The sequence below is a fragment of the Anoplopoma fimbria genome, chromosome 16 (genome assembly GCF_027596085.1).
Source record: "Anoplopoma fimbria isolate UVic2021 breed Golden Eagle Sablefish chromosome 16, Afim_UVic_2022, whole genome shotgun sequence".
In the NCBI taxonomy this organism is placed as follows: Eukaryota; Metazoa; Chordata; class Actinopteri; order Perciformes; family Anoplopomatidae; genus Anoplopoma; species Anoplopoma fimbria.
The window spans coordinates 13,103,457-13,121,978 of NC_072464.1; the positions used below are offsets into that span (position 1 = coordinate 13,103,457).

At 38.8% G+C, this 18,522-nt stretch overlaps 1 protein-coding gene across 2 annotated transcripts; it reads right to left on the bottom strand.

The window, feature by feature from the left end:
• Positions 1–611: 611 nt before the first annotated feature.
• On the bottom strand, positions 612–12,214 carry LOC129104291 (glutamate decarboxylase 1). 2 transcript variants are annotated; one of them, XM_054614898.1, is made up of 16 exons: positions 12,128–12,214; positions 10,343–10,405; positions 8,996–9,157; positions 8,366–8,608; positions 8,093–8,183; positions 5,378–5,490; positions 4,730–4,845; positions 4,550–4,629; positions 4,411–4,465; positions 3,989–4,105; positions 3,810–3,874; positions 3,537–3,615; positions 3,257–3,406; positions 3,036–3,143; positions 2,594–2,683; positions 612–2,410 (listed from the first exon to the last, which is right to left on the bottom strand). In XM_054614898.1, exons 1-16 carry the CDS (start codon positions 12,204–12,206, stop codon positions 2,237–2,239), a joined length of 1,785 nt encoding a protein of 594 aa, XP_054470873.1. In that variant the 5' UTR covers positions 12,207–12,214; the 3' UTR covers positions 612–2,236. The 2 variants fall into 2 exon arrangements, with proteins under 2 accessions (XP_054470873.1, XP_054470874.1); XM_054614899.1 differs by lacking the exon at positions 10,343–10,405.
• Between the last annotated feature and the right edge of the window lie 6,308 nt (positions 12,215–18,522).

Below are 18,522 nucleotides of genomic sequence, written 5' to 3' on the forward strand. Positions count from 1 at the left end.
AAAAAAATCCCTCTAGGGTTATTAATCTGACCAATGGCTGGTGACAGCCAGGTGGATTGAGGAGATGTATGAGGGAGATGCACCTTTACCCATACTTGTCTCATGCTTTCATACAGACAATATCAGGCCAATATTGATTCAGCACATTGTGAATTCTACTCCATATATTGAACTTAATTTGCATATCATTTTTAGAGGTTGGATACCAGTAGTTTTCTTGAACTCAACCTGTCTTTTGCGGCGACTGATGAGCCGAGACTTAAGACTTTTAACTCCAATGTTGTTATTGTTGTCCTGGAGACCCCGAGCCCTTTTACCAGCTCATAAAGTAAAAAAAAAAAAAAAAAAACATACTTAGTATTGTTTTATCACCTTGGTACTTCATGACTTTCCCTAATTTTATGACAATTGCCTTAAATAATTGGTTTGTCATCTTAATCAAACATACAAGCCCAGTTTGTAGCAAATTGGAGGCTAATCAGCTCATTAATTGTCTAAATCTTTGTTTTAAAAAGGCAGAAGAAGAAAAATATTTGAACAAAAAAATGGTTGAATTTGTAATTTTTTTTTTTTTACTTTATACCTATAGCTGTTTAAATTAAGCTAATGTCAACATAACACATCAGTTAAGGTTGTTCACCATACATATATTTTTGTCCTCTTACAAACTGCAAAAAACAGATGTTCTACAGCTCATGTCTTTATTTTCGCTGTGGATACAACAATAATACTCTGTAAATGATGGCTTGAAGTTAAAGTGCCTACATTGAATTTAACAAGGGATATATATCCCACTAATTCAGGAATGTACAATTGTTCAATGAATCATATTACAGCAACAAACACTGTGCATATCATTGTTCAAGCTAAAATGTTCATCATAAATAATCCCAGTTTCTCACATTGTTTTTCTTTCCTATAGTGAGTATGTTAAGACAAACAAAATTTGGCATATTATAGTTTTACTCCACTTAACACATTATAATACAGACAGTCATTATGTCTGTAAAATAAAAGCCGCCCTATGATCATGGTTCAGCATTGTGCTTTCTATCATGAACAAAGCGATGGCAGAAGCAGCCACTATTCTCGTCATGCTTCCTCCCACATATAGCCAAGTGTCTGCACGATAATCAGTCAGGGAATCACAATGACATTGCACAATTACACAACATAGATTGCACTAAAGTTAAGGGCGGTAAGTTAAGTTGTCTTATATAAACATCTGAACCCATCCATAAGGGAGAATAAGGGCATGTTCATAAATGTACCTCAACCCTTCTTTGGTTCACAAATACATTAAAATAAGTCAATGTTGTTTAAAACATTGTGATATTGTACAGCAGGGTTTCCCAACAGGAAGCATACATTACAACTGGAAACGAACAGCAGGTAACCTATTCACAATTATAACCTCTGAATATAAATAAAGTGATTTTTATCTATTACATACTATACTGTATGGTCGATTTAGATATAGGATTTTCTCACTGTAAAACTAGGACACATTTGGCACAAAGGCAATGTAACAATACTATACACAATCTACACAAAAATCTCTAAAAACACAGCGATCAAGTACAATGACTGTGTTATGTATATTTCCACCTATGTAATATCAAAAGGAAATAACAGATAGGGTACAATGTGGCGGTGCATCTGGCTTGATAACCACACAGACGACATGGAGCACCAACAGTCAGTACATAGATAATGCTATAAGGGTCCCTACATTGTGCTCTGATACTTCTGAAAAAATATTTTGATCTCATTCTGTTTTTAATGACCTTCATATAGTACAACAGTAAAATAACTTTTTTTTTTTTTATTTAGCTGCTATAGAAAGAATCATTCAAGTGCTCGGATATTCTTGCTATTCTATATTTACATAAGAAATAACCAGTGTAAATCTCATGTAATCAACATTATTATATGTGGGTTCATTTCCAGTTAACATGGTTTAGCAAGAATACCAGTGTGCTTTTGTGATTCTCTCACAGATATATCCTTTTTACTCTTATAACCTTGTGTGCATATGTTTTGAATAAATGTCATCGCTGCTAAAGACAGAAGAGACAGACAAGAGACACACACGGCGTATTATTTCTTGTGCATTGCCAGAGAAGATCTGTAAGCAAAATTCAACGTCTGTATGAGGCAAAAAGGGACATGAAGCCAGGCTCGAGGCTCTCCAGAGTCGGATATGTTTTGGGGAAATATGGTTTAGGTGCGGCTCTTACAAGTCGTGGCCCAGTCGCTCAATCTCGTCAATCAGGAAGTCGATGTCTGACCTGGTAGCAGCGGGGTTTGAGATGACCATGCGGAAGAAGTTGACCTTGTTTCCTTGTGGCTGGTAACCCACCATCGTAGTCCCGGACTCCATCATCAATGCCTTGATCTTTGGGGCCACCTGTTGTGGGGGAAAACATACCGTGTTAAAATCCAAACTCTTTAAAGCACAAGCATATGCAAACACAATATGTCCATGACTTTAATGTGTGAATCCCTAAATCTAAATAGACACTTTAATCAATCTCAGAGGGCAGGGGAACTAGAAATATATTTCCTAAAAAACAGATTGATTAGTCGGTACCTTGTGCAACCTCTCCCGCCTCTCGTCACCATCAGGCAAGCCGCGCAGGCTCGGTGGAAGATACCAGAAACACACATTAGTGTGCTGCGGCTGATAAGAGAAAATGGGAACAACATTCGTAATGAGTGGCGATAAAAAAAACGCCTTCTGTAATTTCAGCTTCTCTTGTCAACTTGTCAGTAATTCAAAATGGTCCAATCAATCCTAGAAGCAAGTTAAGATATGAAATATATGCTTGCAGTTGTTTATCACAAAATAAAAGCAGGTTTTCTGTAAAGTAGAAAAGCGCTAATAGTAAGTATAATATATACAGTTTTCTTTGTTGCTGCAGCTGATCAGTATCCAATTGGTTCCGATTTAGATTAATCTGACAAATCAGTACAGTGAATATTTTAGCGTTCAATTGAAAAATATTTGCTGTCTGTGGAAATAATGATCTCACCTCTCCGTCGAACACCATCTCGAAGCCCTCTCTGTTGTTTACTTTATCGTAGAGGTACGCCGACAGATCCAGGCACTTGTCGATATGCTGTTCAAATCCTATTGTTCCCTTTTAGGTAGATCAAAAAAAAAGAGAATTAAAATAATTGTTACCATCACATTCTAGATATGGCAGCAGGGTTGGTAGAATCTTAACAATGAAACAACTGATGAAATGCAAACCTTTGCCTTCCACATGAGCCAGAACTTAAAGATATCGACATGCCGTCCACACTGAATGGCTTTGTCACCCGTGTCGTATGTAATATCATACTGTTTATCCGGCTGGAAGAGGTAACCAGCACTCATGGAGTTGCAGCCTTGTAATAATCCCTGCAATGGACACAGTCATGGGGGGGAAGAAACAGTAAGGTTATCAACCAACGGCAGAAAACAGTTATCTTATCCTGCTAGTGCAGAAGTGTAATCGTGAGCAGCAAGTAAGTGAAAAACAGCGTCTCACCCTCTCTCTGACCAGAACGGCAGAGCACTGCAGCGGCACTCCCATCATTTTATGAGGGTTCCAGGTGACTGAGTTGGCCCTGCACAGATATTGAAACAGTGAACAGTGTTCTGTGGCTGGGTGTGTATATGTGTGTGTGTGTGTGTGTGTGTGTGTGTGTGTGTGTGTGTGTGTGTGTGTGTGTGTCCAAATTGGCAGAGACCCCCGTAAAAAGCATGTTTTCCAGTACTGCATTATTTGTTATTAAAATGTTCATGTATGGCGCTCTTTTACCTCTCCACTCCATTCAGCTTGTGTCTGTGCTTCCTGGACATCAGCAAGCCTCCTCCCCATGCACCCTGCACAGGACACAACACATTTATAACAGTAAGGATACTTATATTTATAACAGATGCTGATACGTACAGCTGATGTTATTTTTTCTGTTACGATGATCGTCCATATTGTCTTACATCCACATGAAGCCACATGTTGTACTTTTCACAAATGTCTGCAATTTCATTGATGGGATCGAAGGCTCCATAGACGGTGGTACCGGCGGTGGCATTCACAAACATCGGAACACACCCCTGCAAACCAAAAACACCAAAAAGACATTGGTTATAATTCTGGGCTGAATTTAAGTTGTTATGTTCCTTCTGTCCTGTCATTGCTGATACAAAAGAAATGGACTAAAACACATTTTTCAACTAATGCACCTGCACCTACTGCTTTCTCACTGCTTCTAGTCTGGACATCACTTTGCTGCTCTAGCACAAGTAAACAAGTAAACTCCCCTGCTCTGAGAAGTGTTTCTCATTGTACCAAGTCTTTGATAGAAGCAAATAAATAAGTTAGAGGGGATGTTGTCTGAGTCACTGTTGCTGACATTCACCTTTTGCTTGGCCTCTATTACTTTGGCTTCCAAATCAGCAGGAATAACTCTCCCTCTGGAAAAGAAGAAAAAGACAATATCCAGTTATTTGATCTTTTACCTTTTTGAGCAGCAAGTGGGTTGAGTATATGAAACAAACCTCTTATCTGTGTTCAAAAGGATCAGGTTCTCAGTCCCGAAGCCCAGAGCTGCGCTGGCTTTCTTGACGGAATAGTGGCTCTGCAAGAACAGAAGTTGAGTCAGTCACAATTCAGGCTGGATTTACACTAAAGATACTAATTGTCAAAGGTAAAGTAATGCAAAGACAGAGTAGACTAACATGCTCGGAGGTGAAGAGGACCAGTCTGGGTGCAGCTGCCATGCCTTTGGTCTTCACTTCAGGGAAGAACTTGTATCTGGCAATCATCACACTGTACATGTTGGAGATCGCTCCTCCTGTAGAGACCAACAGTGGTACAAAGTATGTACGGTAATTAAGTACACATTTGAGATACTTGACCTGAGCATTATAGGTTATTTGCAATACACAGATTATGTGAGTAACTCAGCAGTAGCCTAATTTATATAAGGTGGTTAAAAGTTTATCCACCTTCACAGTCTGCAACATTTAAGTGATGCTTGCACATTAATGCATCAATATTTCAAATAATTATAATTATGAGCTTTTATTTATAATTCTGAAATGCACTATTCTGCATAATGAGAACTTTATTATATTTTGATGCCAATACTTTTAAATACTTGCAAATAACTATTTTGACACTGCGGTATTGCACCTTTAAGTAAACTATCTCTGTACTCTTTCACCACTTGAAAACAGAAAAGTTATTTAAGAATTTAAAGCTACAAATTCAAAACCAAAGTTAAATAAATCCCAGGACATCTGTAGGTACCTGCTAATGTACATAAGTAAGTAACATGTTTGCGTGAGGTCTTAGAGTTATTGAGGTAGTGGTTTGGCTCGTACCTGGAGAAAATATCCCATCGCCCTCTCCATCAGGCCAGCCGATCATCTCTCTCATCTTTTTCAGTGTCAGCTGCTCCATGAGCACAAAGACAGGGGCGATCTCATAGGTAAACCTTGAAACAAACAAGAAATAACAAGGGTTTTTTTATATGCAGAGATACGCACTATACTTTTATCTCTAAAAGTGTGTTTTTTTGTATGTTCATAAAACAATAGTATATAATTACTAAAGTTTTCTCTCTACTGTTTCATTCAAGATAAATTCTATTTTACCTGCAGGCTGCAGGAGAGACTGATGGGATCAATATGAAATACACTGATATTTAACAACATGCATTTGTATACTCTAATTGTACAGCATGGTTACTGAGCATGATGCTCTCTCAATAGAACTGGAACTGATACAGTATTGTGTACACAGTCACACTTCAATGACAACAGCCTCTTGTTGTTTTAGTAATGGGTTTTTGCAGCAGGGAAGGGACACAGCAGAAGCCACACAGTCTCAGGCTAGTTGTTTTCTTTCTTAAGAGAATTTGCGATAAATGCAATATTAGCCCAATAAGGATATTTAAAAATATAAAAAATGCACGTTTAATGGGATTAACATTATAAAAAACATTGGATAAATAATAAGAATGGTCTGCTGTTACAATCACAAAAGAAAGATGTTTCAGGTGCCTTTAAATTTTTCGTTCCAGGATTGTTTTTCCATGTTTTATCCTCCCAAGTATATAATTTGTTCCTGTCTAATCAAAGCACATTGAAACCCCTCTGCTTCAGAGAAGAGCAGTCGATCTGGAATTACAGCACAGGAAGGCTCATCCATCTTCTCCTGACCAATATTCTTATAATTACATAAGTATCTGTCTATTCATGCAAAGAAAGTAAATGAATCAGTGGAACATTGCAGAATGTCGCATTGTGCCCCACAGCATCTTCAGTATGCACATACACTAATACGGAGAGGGAAAAAATAAACAAGTCAGATGCCACTTCGCAGATGTCGCACATTAATTTCACCGCATTCATTCATGCAGACTTCGCTCACTCCTTCTGCTTATGTAAGACCTGGATGTGATTGTCAGTCTATTAGTGTCAATCAATATCTGCCAGGGGTAATTAGGGTTGATGTAGTAATTAATAAAGGTAAATTACAAGTATGTAAGCAACCTCCACCCTCTGGTTTCAGTCATCCTCGGTGATGTCGCCCATAACACAAGAGTTGACTACAGTGCTTTTTCGAGGACCAACTGGTGGCTGAACTAGCAAGAGGGAACAATAAAGGTTTAAACTCCATCTTTGTTACACTCTCAAAATCTTTGTTCTTCAGAATCTTCACCGTTGTGTACTGACAAAAAAGGCCAATTATGGTAAAACTTTCTAATAGGGCTCCCTTTTGTTAAAGAAAGCTTTATAGCTAAATTATAAGCCATTAATACGACACAAAAATGGCCAAATCCTTCTTTCTAGTGCTTAACCTTTCTATCTGGTAATAATTTGGTTATAAATGTTAGTAAACCATTAATAAATGCTTAATAAGTTGTTGATAAATGTATTTTCCTGATGGTAAGTTGTCATACAGTCCAGTCAGTGAAATGGACTTATCACAACCAGACAAACCATATTTTCTTATGACTGACTTATACCTGATCTATAAACCATTAATAAATGATGTATTAACCATAACTAAAGTAATTTCTTACACGTTGTGAAACCTTTATAACGAGCACATTTTTATAAAGAGTCTTCTCTCCATTTACACTTATCTATTTATTTATTTTAGTTATATTTTTCAAGTGTGTTGTCAAGTGATTTCAAAAGTGTACAGGCAGCAATAATCAGAACGTTCCCTGAAGCTGTCTGTGACCCCACTGCTGTTAATGTTCTTTATCTGTTTTCAACCTTTCTATGATGGGAATGGGAATCAGGAGCCTGACTAGAACCCAAGCTTGGACCTTTGCATCTTAGACCACTAGGTCACCAGGACATCCCAGTTTTAAGGTCGAGTCTTCTTCCTTAAATGAATCTTCACACATAGCTACCAGTTTATAAGGTACACTAGTACAATTAAAAGCAAAACAATACGTAGAACGAGAACAGAGATGCATTAACACCCCTCTGACACAGACTCATGAAAAACTAGACATTAAGTTTCTTGCTAAATTGGCAAAACTCCTCACTGAATCCTACTGATGGCTGTTCATACTGTGCACAGATGGTGTGAGGGAGAAAGGCTCTTCCCCCCTCCTGGCATTGTTATGTCACAAGAACAAGATGAAACAAAGATGCCATGTAAACGGTGAATGCAAATCAATATGCAATTTAGTTTGCCCTGCAGGGCTGAATTATGTGACCACAGCTTTAGCACAGGCCAACATTCACAATAGAATGGGGGGAGTAGCCGTACAAATGTCTTTTTTTTGTTTTCTTGCTTGATGGACAGTCTATTAGAGCAAGTATGGTACTCTTCAGCCGGCGACAGTAATAACTGCATGTCACTTCACATATTCCTGTAACTGAGGACTCTCTTCTACATTGGCTATTTAAATAAAATGAATACAAAAAAGCTTAAGAATAAAATGTATTTAACGACTCCCAAGCTGGATCTAATTGTTATTGCCTATATCTCAAATATTATCTGCATGACTGTGCTTATGGAGGGCAAATCTTTTTAAAAAATCACCTGATAAATGACACTATCACAGTACTCACATATTAGTGTTGGCTGTAGAGGTCAACCACTCTCCTGCCAACCCAACAATGTCCAATCCAGTGGACAGCTGGTTAAAGAACCTGGGGTGACCTGCGATTGAAAAAGAGACAACAAAAGCGACATAATCCCCTGACAACAATTCATCATTTGCGAATGAGAGAGAGAGAGAGAGAAAATGGCTTATCTGTAATCATTACACTGGCATGTAAGCTAATGAGAGTTATTGATTGCTGTAGGCCTCGCTGCACGCCTTTAGGCCTCTTTGTTCTCACCTGTTCTCACTCCATACTTCAAGGTGTCCCTGCAGTCCACCAGGATCTGCTCCAGAGACTCGGGCTGGTCGGAGAGCTCCAGGTTGAAGCCCTCCATGCCCTCCAGCAGCTGGTGGGGGTGGTGGAAGTCCAGGACCTTGGTGGATCTGTCAAAGGTCTTCCGCACGTAGTTGGTGAGGATTTCCACAATCTCCAGCAAGAACTGGATGGTCGGCTCCTCTCCATTTTTGGCGGGCAACAGATCTACAAAATAAACAGAGTCTCTTCTGGTTTAGTTAAATATAAAGATTGCAGGTTATTTTCACAATTCACTGTTGATCTTCCTGTGATCTCTGGGTTTGTCAGCAAGTAGATCATTACTTTTAATTCAACTGTTGGGTCAAAAGCAAGCCTTGAAAAAAATTCATACAACCAATGCAGTTCCATTATGAATATCTGGATAATTATTTTGCCATTAAGAATCTGATTCATCTGCGTATTATTTACCTATCATATATTTTGGTCATTAGAAATCAGATTTAAATGTCCACACAAAGTTGTATGCGTTACATTTCCTGTTAGGTGTTTAACTTTTTAATCACAAAAGATAAAAACACTGCGTTCTTCTCCTTCTTCTTCTTCTCAGCCTACCTCTGGCGAACAGATTGGAGAAGTCGGTCTCCGTGCGTCTGAAGTGCGCATCTTCTCCTCCTCCGCTGTTATCGCAGGACAGCAGGTTCTTGGCCGCGCGCTCCTTGAAGGAACTCATCATCCGGCTCCTCTCCTCCAAACTGTTGTTCTTCTGCAAAAACCCTAAACGATTACAAGAAGATGAGGAGTCCGCAGGGTGGTTACACTGCCCATACATTTTGAGAGTTGAAGCTTTTTTTTTTTTTTTTTTTTTTTTTTTAGTTTTTACTCTAACAGGAACACTAATAATTCTCCTCTCCAATTTCTGACTTTTATCTCCTCTCTGCCTTTGTCCGGGGATCTACACTACTGCTCCTCTCTCTCTCTCTCTCTGTCTATGTCTATGTCTCTCTCTCTCTCTCATATGAGAAAAGGGTCCCATCCTGCTCAGGGGGTCCAATGGGCGGAGGGCTCTGTGGGAGGTTGAGCGCGTGACATCAACATTAAACTCCAGTCAAGCAAAAAAACAAATGACTGTCATGTAGCGGCTGTACATTCTTATAAAAGCTCCTCCGGCAGTGAGGAATGAAACAGCACGAGTAGCCGATAACAACACGGGTCAAAAGCACATTTCATAACATGTTTTTATTTATCCAAACACCCTGTTGAAGAACATATTGTCCACAATTATTCATAAATATGAAAAGCGTGCAACACTCTACTTTTATGACATTAAACTTAATTTTCCTGATGTTAATCCAGGCAGACAACACGTTTGTTTGCCTCAAACATTGTATTTTTTTTTTTTTTTTTTTTTTTTGGCTTTATACGGTCCTGGGTAATTAACTGGCCTTAATGAAACCAGCAGAACGTGTCGGTCAAAAATGGCAGAAAATTGTAGTGCGCACTGGAGCGTGACATCCAGCACCCCGGTGTCAGCCCGCCCTTGGTTGGTGTTTGGTACGAGACTAAAATAGAAGGCTTCATTTTCCTCTTAAATTTCATCAGCTTCAACTCAGGTATAAATTGATGTTGGTTTTTTTGCAGATGATACACCTTGCATTTTTTTTTTTTATTTGAGTTAAATAAACAAGATCAGGTGTGTTGGTTATTCAATATTTCAAATAATATTGCTATTTGGCTTGTCGTATCTAATCTAAATGATTAATCATTATTTGGCTGCTATTTCAAAATCCTGTTCGTCCAAGAATCCGTTACCATTGAGTCGCAACTAAAAGGATGCAGGCCATGAACAGCCTACAGTCATGCTTGTGGGCACAAAAAAAACATGGATGTTATTATTATCTCTTCCTGACAATTCATATTTTTAGCTTAATTTTTATAAACAAAATGTATAGAGTTACTTACCACATATCTTCATTCCCAATTTCCTAGTACATCCATGAGCAACTCCACACCAGGCATCATAGCCTAAAATTATTTTTTTTTAGATTAGAGGGTTTCCAGTCATTTTAATCTTGAAAATAAATATTTTTTATTTGAAAAGATTTGAACAAATCTTTAAAAAGAAATGGAGAGACACATGAGGTCGAGTGATGTGACATGCTGAGACAAAAATAGCCAGCATGGGTGTCTTGGGATTATTTAAACACTGAACCAGCACTCCATCTGGATTAGCCCATTTCCACTGTATGTCACCGCTCATAACCTATGGCGAGGACTTCAAATTAATTAGCCGTTTGGAAACACGCCAGGCTAAAGATCTAATTGATGCTGTTTAAATGCGAGCATCTGTAGACATGAGCCGGCTGGTCAGTGACAGATAGAGAATCATTGCGTTATCAAGGGCTTCCAGCCAGACAGGGAATGGGGTACCTTGGATGGGAGACATAGACGAAATCCTCAAAAAAGCAGCAATTTAGGGGAGGAGGGGTGGGGGTGGGCGTGGGAGGGTGGAGGGTGGAGGGTGGAGGGGGCAGTCCCATTCCCACACCCTAATTTAACCTTGCTTTGGATCATTAGATAAATCATTGCCCTGCTCAGCTCACTGAGCGCACTTCAATTCAGTCCTCACAATGATTTTTCTCCAAGACAGAGGAAATGAGATGGACAACAAAAGGGACAAAATATATATATAATATATATATATATATATATATATATACAGAAAGGGGAAGAAAATAAAGAAGAACAGATGTGCTGACAAACAACATTCAGACCAGACTATATATTTTCAGAGGTGCAGCTTGAAGACTAGCTGCAGGCGATGGGCCTAACATGATGCAATCCCTGCTTTTCATCAGACACTCAACAATAGACGATGCAAAGCAATTCCGATATTATAATCATTAACTGGAAACAAGAAATGTCTTTTTTTTTTGTTTTGCAATGTGCAGAAAAGTAAATGGATATTTTATTTTCAACAAGGTAAAAAAAAATAAAAAAATTCTATTTCTGTAAATCTCTTGTGTGAGGAGCACATCTACACCTGTAACATGAATGTAGATCTCTATTCATTGGAAGGATCAGGCTGTTTTTTTCCCCTCTTTCAATCAGCTGACAAAGGAAGGACTGTGGTGGATGGAGGTTTCCACAGTGCCCCTTCTCGAAGGCTACAAGGCTTAAGTGTGCCATTAGGGGCAATTTAATATGTCTGAATTAAATGCCACTTCAGGGGCAATTTTTTTTTTTTTTTCCATGAAAGCACTTTATTCCGCCAGAGCACATTTAGCCAAACCAATAGGAGAAAAAAAACAAACCACATATTCATTAACACACCAGCCCTAATAATAGGCCAATAATAATTAAAACAACAAAGAATATAATAAGTATTACTTTGTCATTTTTGCAAATAAATATGATTTATTTTGTTTTAACCCTTCTGATAGGATGTTCGTGTTGTGGTGCAGCCTCGGGCTAATTGCCTTCAGCGGGACGTTGGTGGAGGATAATCAGGGTTTGACAGCAGCATCCGTCTGTCTGTGAAGCAGGGAGGTCGGGATGGTGAATGAAATGCAGTGGTGATTTGTGGCGAAGGAAACCTTCTCAAATGGCAGCGGATTCTTCCTCCCCCCCCCCTCTCTCTCTCTCTCTCCCTCTCTCTCCCTCCCTCCCTCGATGAAAATGATTAATGGCATTGCCCACAAAGTAAATAGCACACGTGGAATAGCATTTTATCTGTGATGGACCTACTTGAGCCCGGTGGTCGTAAATTTGTCGAGTTGGGATCCGGTTCGCCGCCAGAGGAGGAGGAGGGTGCAGACGCCGCCATCACTCCCGACCCTGTGCCAAAGTCCTCACCTCAAAAAGCCTGGGCACTTTTTTTTTTTAGTCAATGCCCCCAAAATCTCTCGGTACAGCCTATCAACCAAGATGGAAAAGAAGCCCAAATTCACTGGTAGGGAAATGGAGAAAACCCCCCCACAACATATACAGTATTTTTAATATCTGCCATCTCTTCTTTTACAGTGAAGAGATGCTCAAGTTGGAGACACAGACCTGTAGACGACGAGGGCGCAGTCTGTCTTACAAGTTGAGATAGATGTCTTACGTGAAAGATACGCGAAAAGAAAAAAAAAAAAAAAAAAAATCATAAATCTAAGATGAGTTCAATTCACCGAGCAAAGAGAAAAATCCTCACAGCAAGTTATGTCAGCATCATATCTTGATCCTGCTCAGGATGGATGGTGGTTAACAGCTTCATGTCTGTCCTCCTCATAAGAAATAGCACAGCACTAATTGTTAAATAGCTGAGGCTACGATGAAACACAATTACTGAATATCTTGAGGTAAGGCTAAATGCCAAAAATATTTTCCAAAATTTTTCACATTATTCAAAATATGGGCTATATGGCTATCAGTAGCATTAGATCCACAAACGTGCATGTCAAATATCAGCTCAAGAGGATTATTTGCATTGTTGATCGTGATGCAGATGTATGCCCCCCCCCCCCAGAAAAAAACGACGTGCACCCCTCTTTCCAAACCCTAAATGAATGAACAGTTAAACCTGTGCAACATAAAGCAATTTATTCACAAACTACAGGCCGATTCTGTTACTTAAATATATTATTTTTGTGTGTGTGTGTGTGTGTGTGTGTGGGGGGGGGGGGGTAAACCTTATTAAAACACCTGTTAGAGCATATCCAAGGACAATTAAGAAGAAGTTCGTTTAGATGGACTTGTTAAGAGCCCACAAATGAATAAAGCCACTTACCGTGCTGATGTGGGTCCAGGTGAACAGGTGCAGTCCCAACAAAAAAAAAAAAAAAAAGTGAATTTCCTCTGTCCTGATGGAGAGACTACTGCGCTCTTTGAAACACTCCGAGAAGAAGGAGACAAAAAAAAGAAGAAGCTTCAGATCCCTGTTGGACCCCACACAAGGTGACCTTGCTTTTGTTGCGAGTAGGTTTGATCTGCTGACATTTAAACCCAGCCCTGTCTGTTTACTGTCATTGCGCACGACTGAGTCACTGCGAGGAGCCGACTACCAGTGCTGCATATCTGTGGAGCGGACTCGTCTGCAGGCAAGTCTGCAGGTTTGACACTGAATGGCGCCGCTATTGTGACTTTTTTTTTTTTTTTTTTTTTTTTTTTTTGGTGGAAGTGTTGATTGTCTACGGATCTAAATAGCCTTGGTTTGAATCCCGATCACGGACGTGGACTTGGAAGTTTGATGATATGAGCAACACATTACGTGAGGAGTGATCCGGATCAAAGAGGGGAGGGGAGGGGAGGAGGGGGGGGGGGAGGAGGAGAGGGTCGCTGGTTTTGTTCTTTGTGGAAAAAAACCAGAGGACAACCGTAAAGACACAAGCACGTGCCTTAATTTAATACGCATTTAAGTGCTTTTATTTATTTATTTATTCCCTGCACCCCAGTGATATGAATGAGTTCCCTCTCCACATTATGAACTGAAATCGAAAAGAAAAACCGTTTGAGGATGACCTAAACGCTAGTTATCATTACATCTAGAACATGCACCTGCCATAAACATCTTTACCCACTTTTTTTGTGTGCAGACAGGATGGTGTTTGAATGGTGAAGATGTAACCCACGACATGACACACTGAAGGGACGGATAACCCGACATCCACAAGGTGGCAGTGAGAAACCAAGAATAACTCCTGCAGGATGAGAGACACAAATGGGCCACTCCAGATATATTTCATGAAGCTAATTATAAACCGACCCATTAATCTGGAACAAGTCACCATCATACATGAACGCTGGGACACCAGTGGACACACAAGAGACAAGCCAATCACAAGCAATCATCCATCAGATTCTGTGAGATTTGTTATCTCTTGTATCATGAATCTGATTAAAAGGTTATTTTGTCATTGTGACACTGTTGATATAAAACACACAAACAGCAGTACATTACATATAAGGACAGTATTAAGCGTTTTCAGCACTGGACAGCTTCTCAGTCTGCTTCTGCTTCTGCTTCTGCTTCTGCAGGCTGCTCTCCAGTCCTGGCTTCTCTAAAGGTATGGGGGCAAAATTCAGTTTGGACCCTCTTGACTTCCTGCTTTCTCCCTAAGAATTGCTGTGTCAATTAAGATTTGGTAATTTGACTTAACATAAATCAATTTAGGAATGTGCACACTATTAAATGATTAAGTTCATAATAAAGACTAGATTTTAAGCAGGCCGGAACAAGTAGAAAAGCAGGACCTGCCTTAAAGATTGGGTTCACATCTCTTAAAATAATATCATAAAGCAATACTCACATGCTCATATGTACCTTGAAACAGTTATCAGCTGCTGAAAGGTCCACCTGTCTAAAGAGATCCCTCCATCCCTTTTTGTTGGATTACTATTCCTACACTGCAGCTTAGCACAGAGACATTGTCTTTGGATACACAAAAAGGGAATTTCATAATAACAATAATATGAGTTTAAAAGATACCCACTGGATTTGTCTCTGACGGACTGCTGAGGACTCATATTCTGAACTGAACTGAACTTATATTTGCATTTGTGCACAGAACAAGGACTCTGGATGTTTTCTTTTCACAAGAGAAATGAGAAATAATTACAATGCATGTGAGTATTGTATTAAAATAACCTTGAAAATAAGTGGACCTAACCTTTAAGGCCCTTATCACTACAGTTTCAGCAAATTTGCATTCAATTAAATTACCTTAAACTGACACGGCACACAGTTAACCTCTGGTTTTGGGTCCTGAGGGTCTGGGATCCTTCACCTGTTAAATAGTCCAGCTTATTTAACAATCAATGCTCTTCACAATGAGTTCTTTTTTCCTAGTCACAAATCTGTGTACCTCTCACCGGCCAATATCTTTCATAAAGTCTTTGTAAATAAGTTGTTTTTAGTTTTTTAGCTGAAAGGGAGTGGTGTAAAAAACAACAAAAGATGTAAAAACCAAAGGGAAGAGGGGTGGGGTTGTTTTCCACTAGCAGCTGTATGAAACTGTCCACAAGATGGGGCATAATCCAAATGTAGAGAGTGACAAAGAGAGAGTGGAGAGGAGGGGTGTCAGGGAAAAAAGACTATTCCTGTATTTGTGTTTCTAATTATTTCCCCTGCTATCTGTGAGCAGAATCTCGCTAAAACAATATAGATGTCGGAATTGTGGCTGAACATAAGCCAGTAAAAATAAATAAGAAATCTCCTTGAAAAGAGAAGCATTGCCCGGTCCTGTTCTTGATCCTTTCTGAGCCTGCAGCTGTCGGTGAATTCCCCTCAACTGTCACACGGTGTCTCACTGGTCTCTCCCTCATCTTGTAAACTCAACATCTTTACAGTCCTGTTTTCAATTCAAGAGGTGCACATCTGGCTTTATGGGTTTGCCTTGAAGAATAAATAGATCACTAAAACACAAAAATTACGTTCAACCATAAAATGTCTACTTCTCCCATGAGATCTGTTTGACGAAGACTTAATAATAATAATAATAATCAATCCTTTATTAGTCCCACAATGGGGAAATTATTTCTCTGCATTTAACCCATCCCGGAGGAGCAGTGGGCTGCAATGAAGCGCCCGGGGAGCAACTTGGGGTTAGGTGTCTCGCTCAAGGACACCTCGGCATGTTGCCGGTAGAGGGGTTTGAACCACCAACCTTGTGGTTACGGGACAAGCGCTCTACCTCATGTGCCACAGCCGCCCCAACTTGATGCCGTCAGTTTGTTTTTAGGTTTAACATGACTATGACATGAAAACACTTGTTAAAAAGCAGAGGGTTTGAGTTTTCTCTGGTATTTCTTGTCTCCATCTATCCTCATCCAAAGAGCAACTTGAACAAACTCTATAAAACTATAAGTTTAATAAAAGTTTATATTCCATAAATCCATCTAAAGACAACTATTCTAAAACTCAGCCTGAAGCAAACAGACCCCTGTTGAGAGTAGACGGATGCTGGTGACGTTCAACTCTTAACCCAGAGCTCAGCACTGCGGATCAAGGATAAATTTGGCCAACGCTGCACTGTGTGGAAATCCGTGTTTGATCTTGTTAAAGCAGGTGAAGCTGTGATAACATCAGCAGTCATCATGTGGGACAGTTTTAGGGCTGTAGCCAGAATATTAGAAGAGCTGGGGCCATTACATTTAAAAGTAAGTACATTTACTCAAGTACCTGTACTCTTTTTTTATCTTACACTTTTTTACTCCACCACAAATAATTGGAACAGTTCTAGTTCCTGCCCAGACTTAAATTAAGCATTAAACACAGATGAAAATCTTCTAAATACAGCCCATTGATAAAGATTAAACCTGTGATTTCCAACATTATTGTTATTTTACCCCTTAACTAAAAAACAACATCAGGGTTTTCACTCTCCACTAGAGATCATTTTCCAGGACATTTTCAGTGATGATCTAGCTGGTATGACAGACAGGTATTTCATCGTACACTAATATGTTTCTCTGTGTGGAAGTCTGATTTAAACATTGTGCAGTCTTTGGCTTCTGTAGAATCAGCCCTTACATGCTAAGAAATTATGAAAAATTCATTCAGAGTTTGCCACCGACTCTTATCAGTTTATCCCACCATACTTTAGTCCCTTTACTAGTGAAATGAAGTGGAGTCTTAAACAAGGCTAATCACATCAAATGTGAGGTACCGCTACAAAAGTTAAACCTGCAATCTGAAAATTTGTCAACTGTTTTTCTGTTTGGTTACCCTGAACATCTAGTTGAGGCTCCTTGATATGTTTAAGATTTCTTTAAATTCTAAAAAAGACATTTCCCCTTGTGGTGTTTTTTCAAGGACCAAAGAAGTAAACTCTCCTATATTTTATCAAAATGTAAAAATTTGAAAAGATTGAAATATTAATCAGAATATATGTACCAGAATTATTATTTTTTTGATCCAACATCATCATTATCACATGACCTGTAATATTTATCTTATGACCCCTTGGAGGCAACCCGACCCCTAGGTTGGAAACCAAAGGACTAAACCATCCAACTGTATATACTGTAGTTAAACCAGCTCCATGTGGACCAGCTAACAATAACAATCTGCTTACACCATCATGAAGTTCTTCTAGTAGTAGGGTATTTGATGCAAAGTTTACTTGTTAGAGTATTATTTCAGTGTGGTATTGGTACTTTTACTAAGTTCCAGGATCTGAGTCTCATTAACACATTCATTTTGTATTTGAATGTATTTGAACACACTTAAAAATGTATTGTCTAAGTGTACTTGTAATATAAAAAACAAGTAAACTTAACATCTTCTCTTTAAATGAACTCATAGTTCAATTTGAAAGAACTTAAATTACATTCTTCAGTTTTATTTGTAACATTATATAGCGCGTATTAAAATGTATTTGTTTAGCCCTACCAATTTCAGTTCTAGCTTACTATTTTGTATGAGTATGCTATTAATTTAGTAGCACTCATAAAACTAATTTAAATTTTACTGCAAGTACATTTACATAATGCAGCTGTGTGTTTGCAGTGTATCTAAGTATACTTAAAATCCAATTTTAGTCCAGTCAAGTGCACTATACTAACTTAAAGCTGAGCATTTGTATTGCTTTAATACAACTTAAGTATAATAATGTCAACAATAATTCTTCCAATTTAACAATATTTCAGTATTCTAATTGTTAATCTGCATGCTTGTCTGTAGAACATTAAAAATATGATTTGGATTCTTTTTTTCACTTGGATAGTAACCCCACACTACTTTACATCAATCACGGTACTGTCCTCCACACAAACATGTACTTTGACCATCTTTCACTAACTTTACAGACAGGTGGTCTTTTATAAACACATGTAAATGTTAGGAAAGGGTGAAAGTGATAACCGCAAACACAAACAAAGTGTGTCCCAATGAGTTTACATTTACAAGGAGGTAACATAACATTAAACAGATGAGCTATTTACAGACTCAGAAAAATAACATATTTTACAAAAAACCCTTAGGTAAAATAGGTATGATGCAAATAATCCAATACATACAGACCATGCAACCCTAGGACTGAGGATGCCAGCAGGAGCAGATGGATTGTTGTGGCTGAAGAGAAGTTTGATTCTGAACACCTACTTCCTGAAAAAGTCACATGATACAGTCACATGACAATGGGGAGATAAAATAGTGCAGA

Excerpts from the sequence above, each read along its gene's own strand:
- LOC129104291 (XM_054614898.1), bottom strand. The coding sequence starts at position 12,206 with ATGGCGGCGTCTGCACCCTCCTCCTCCTCTGGCGGCGAACCGGATCCC. Across the intron at positions 5,491-8,092 it reads TCTACAGCCAACACTAATAT|GTTTACCTATGAGATCGCCC; the intron begins GTGAGTACTGTG and ends GTTTGTTTCAAG. Across the intron at positions 3,407-3,536 it reads CCGTTCTGGTCAGAGAGAGG|GGATTATTACAAGGCTGCAA; the intron begins GTGAGACGCTGT and ends TGTCCATTGCAG.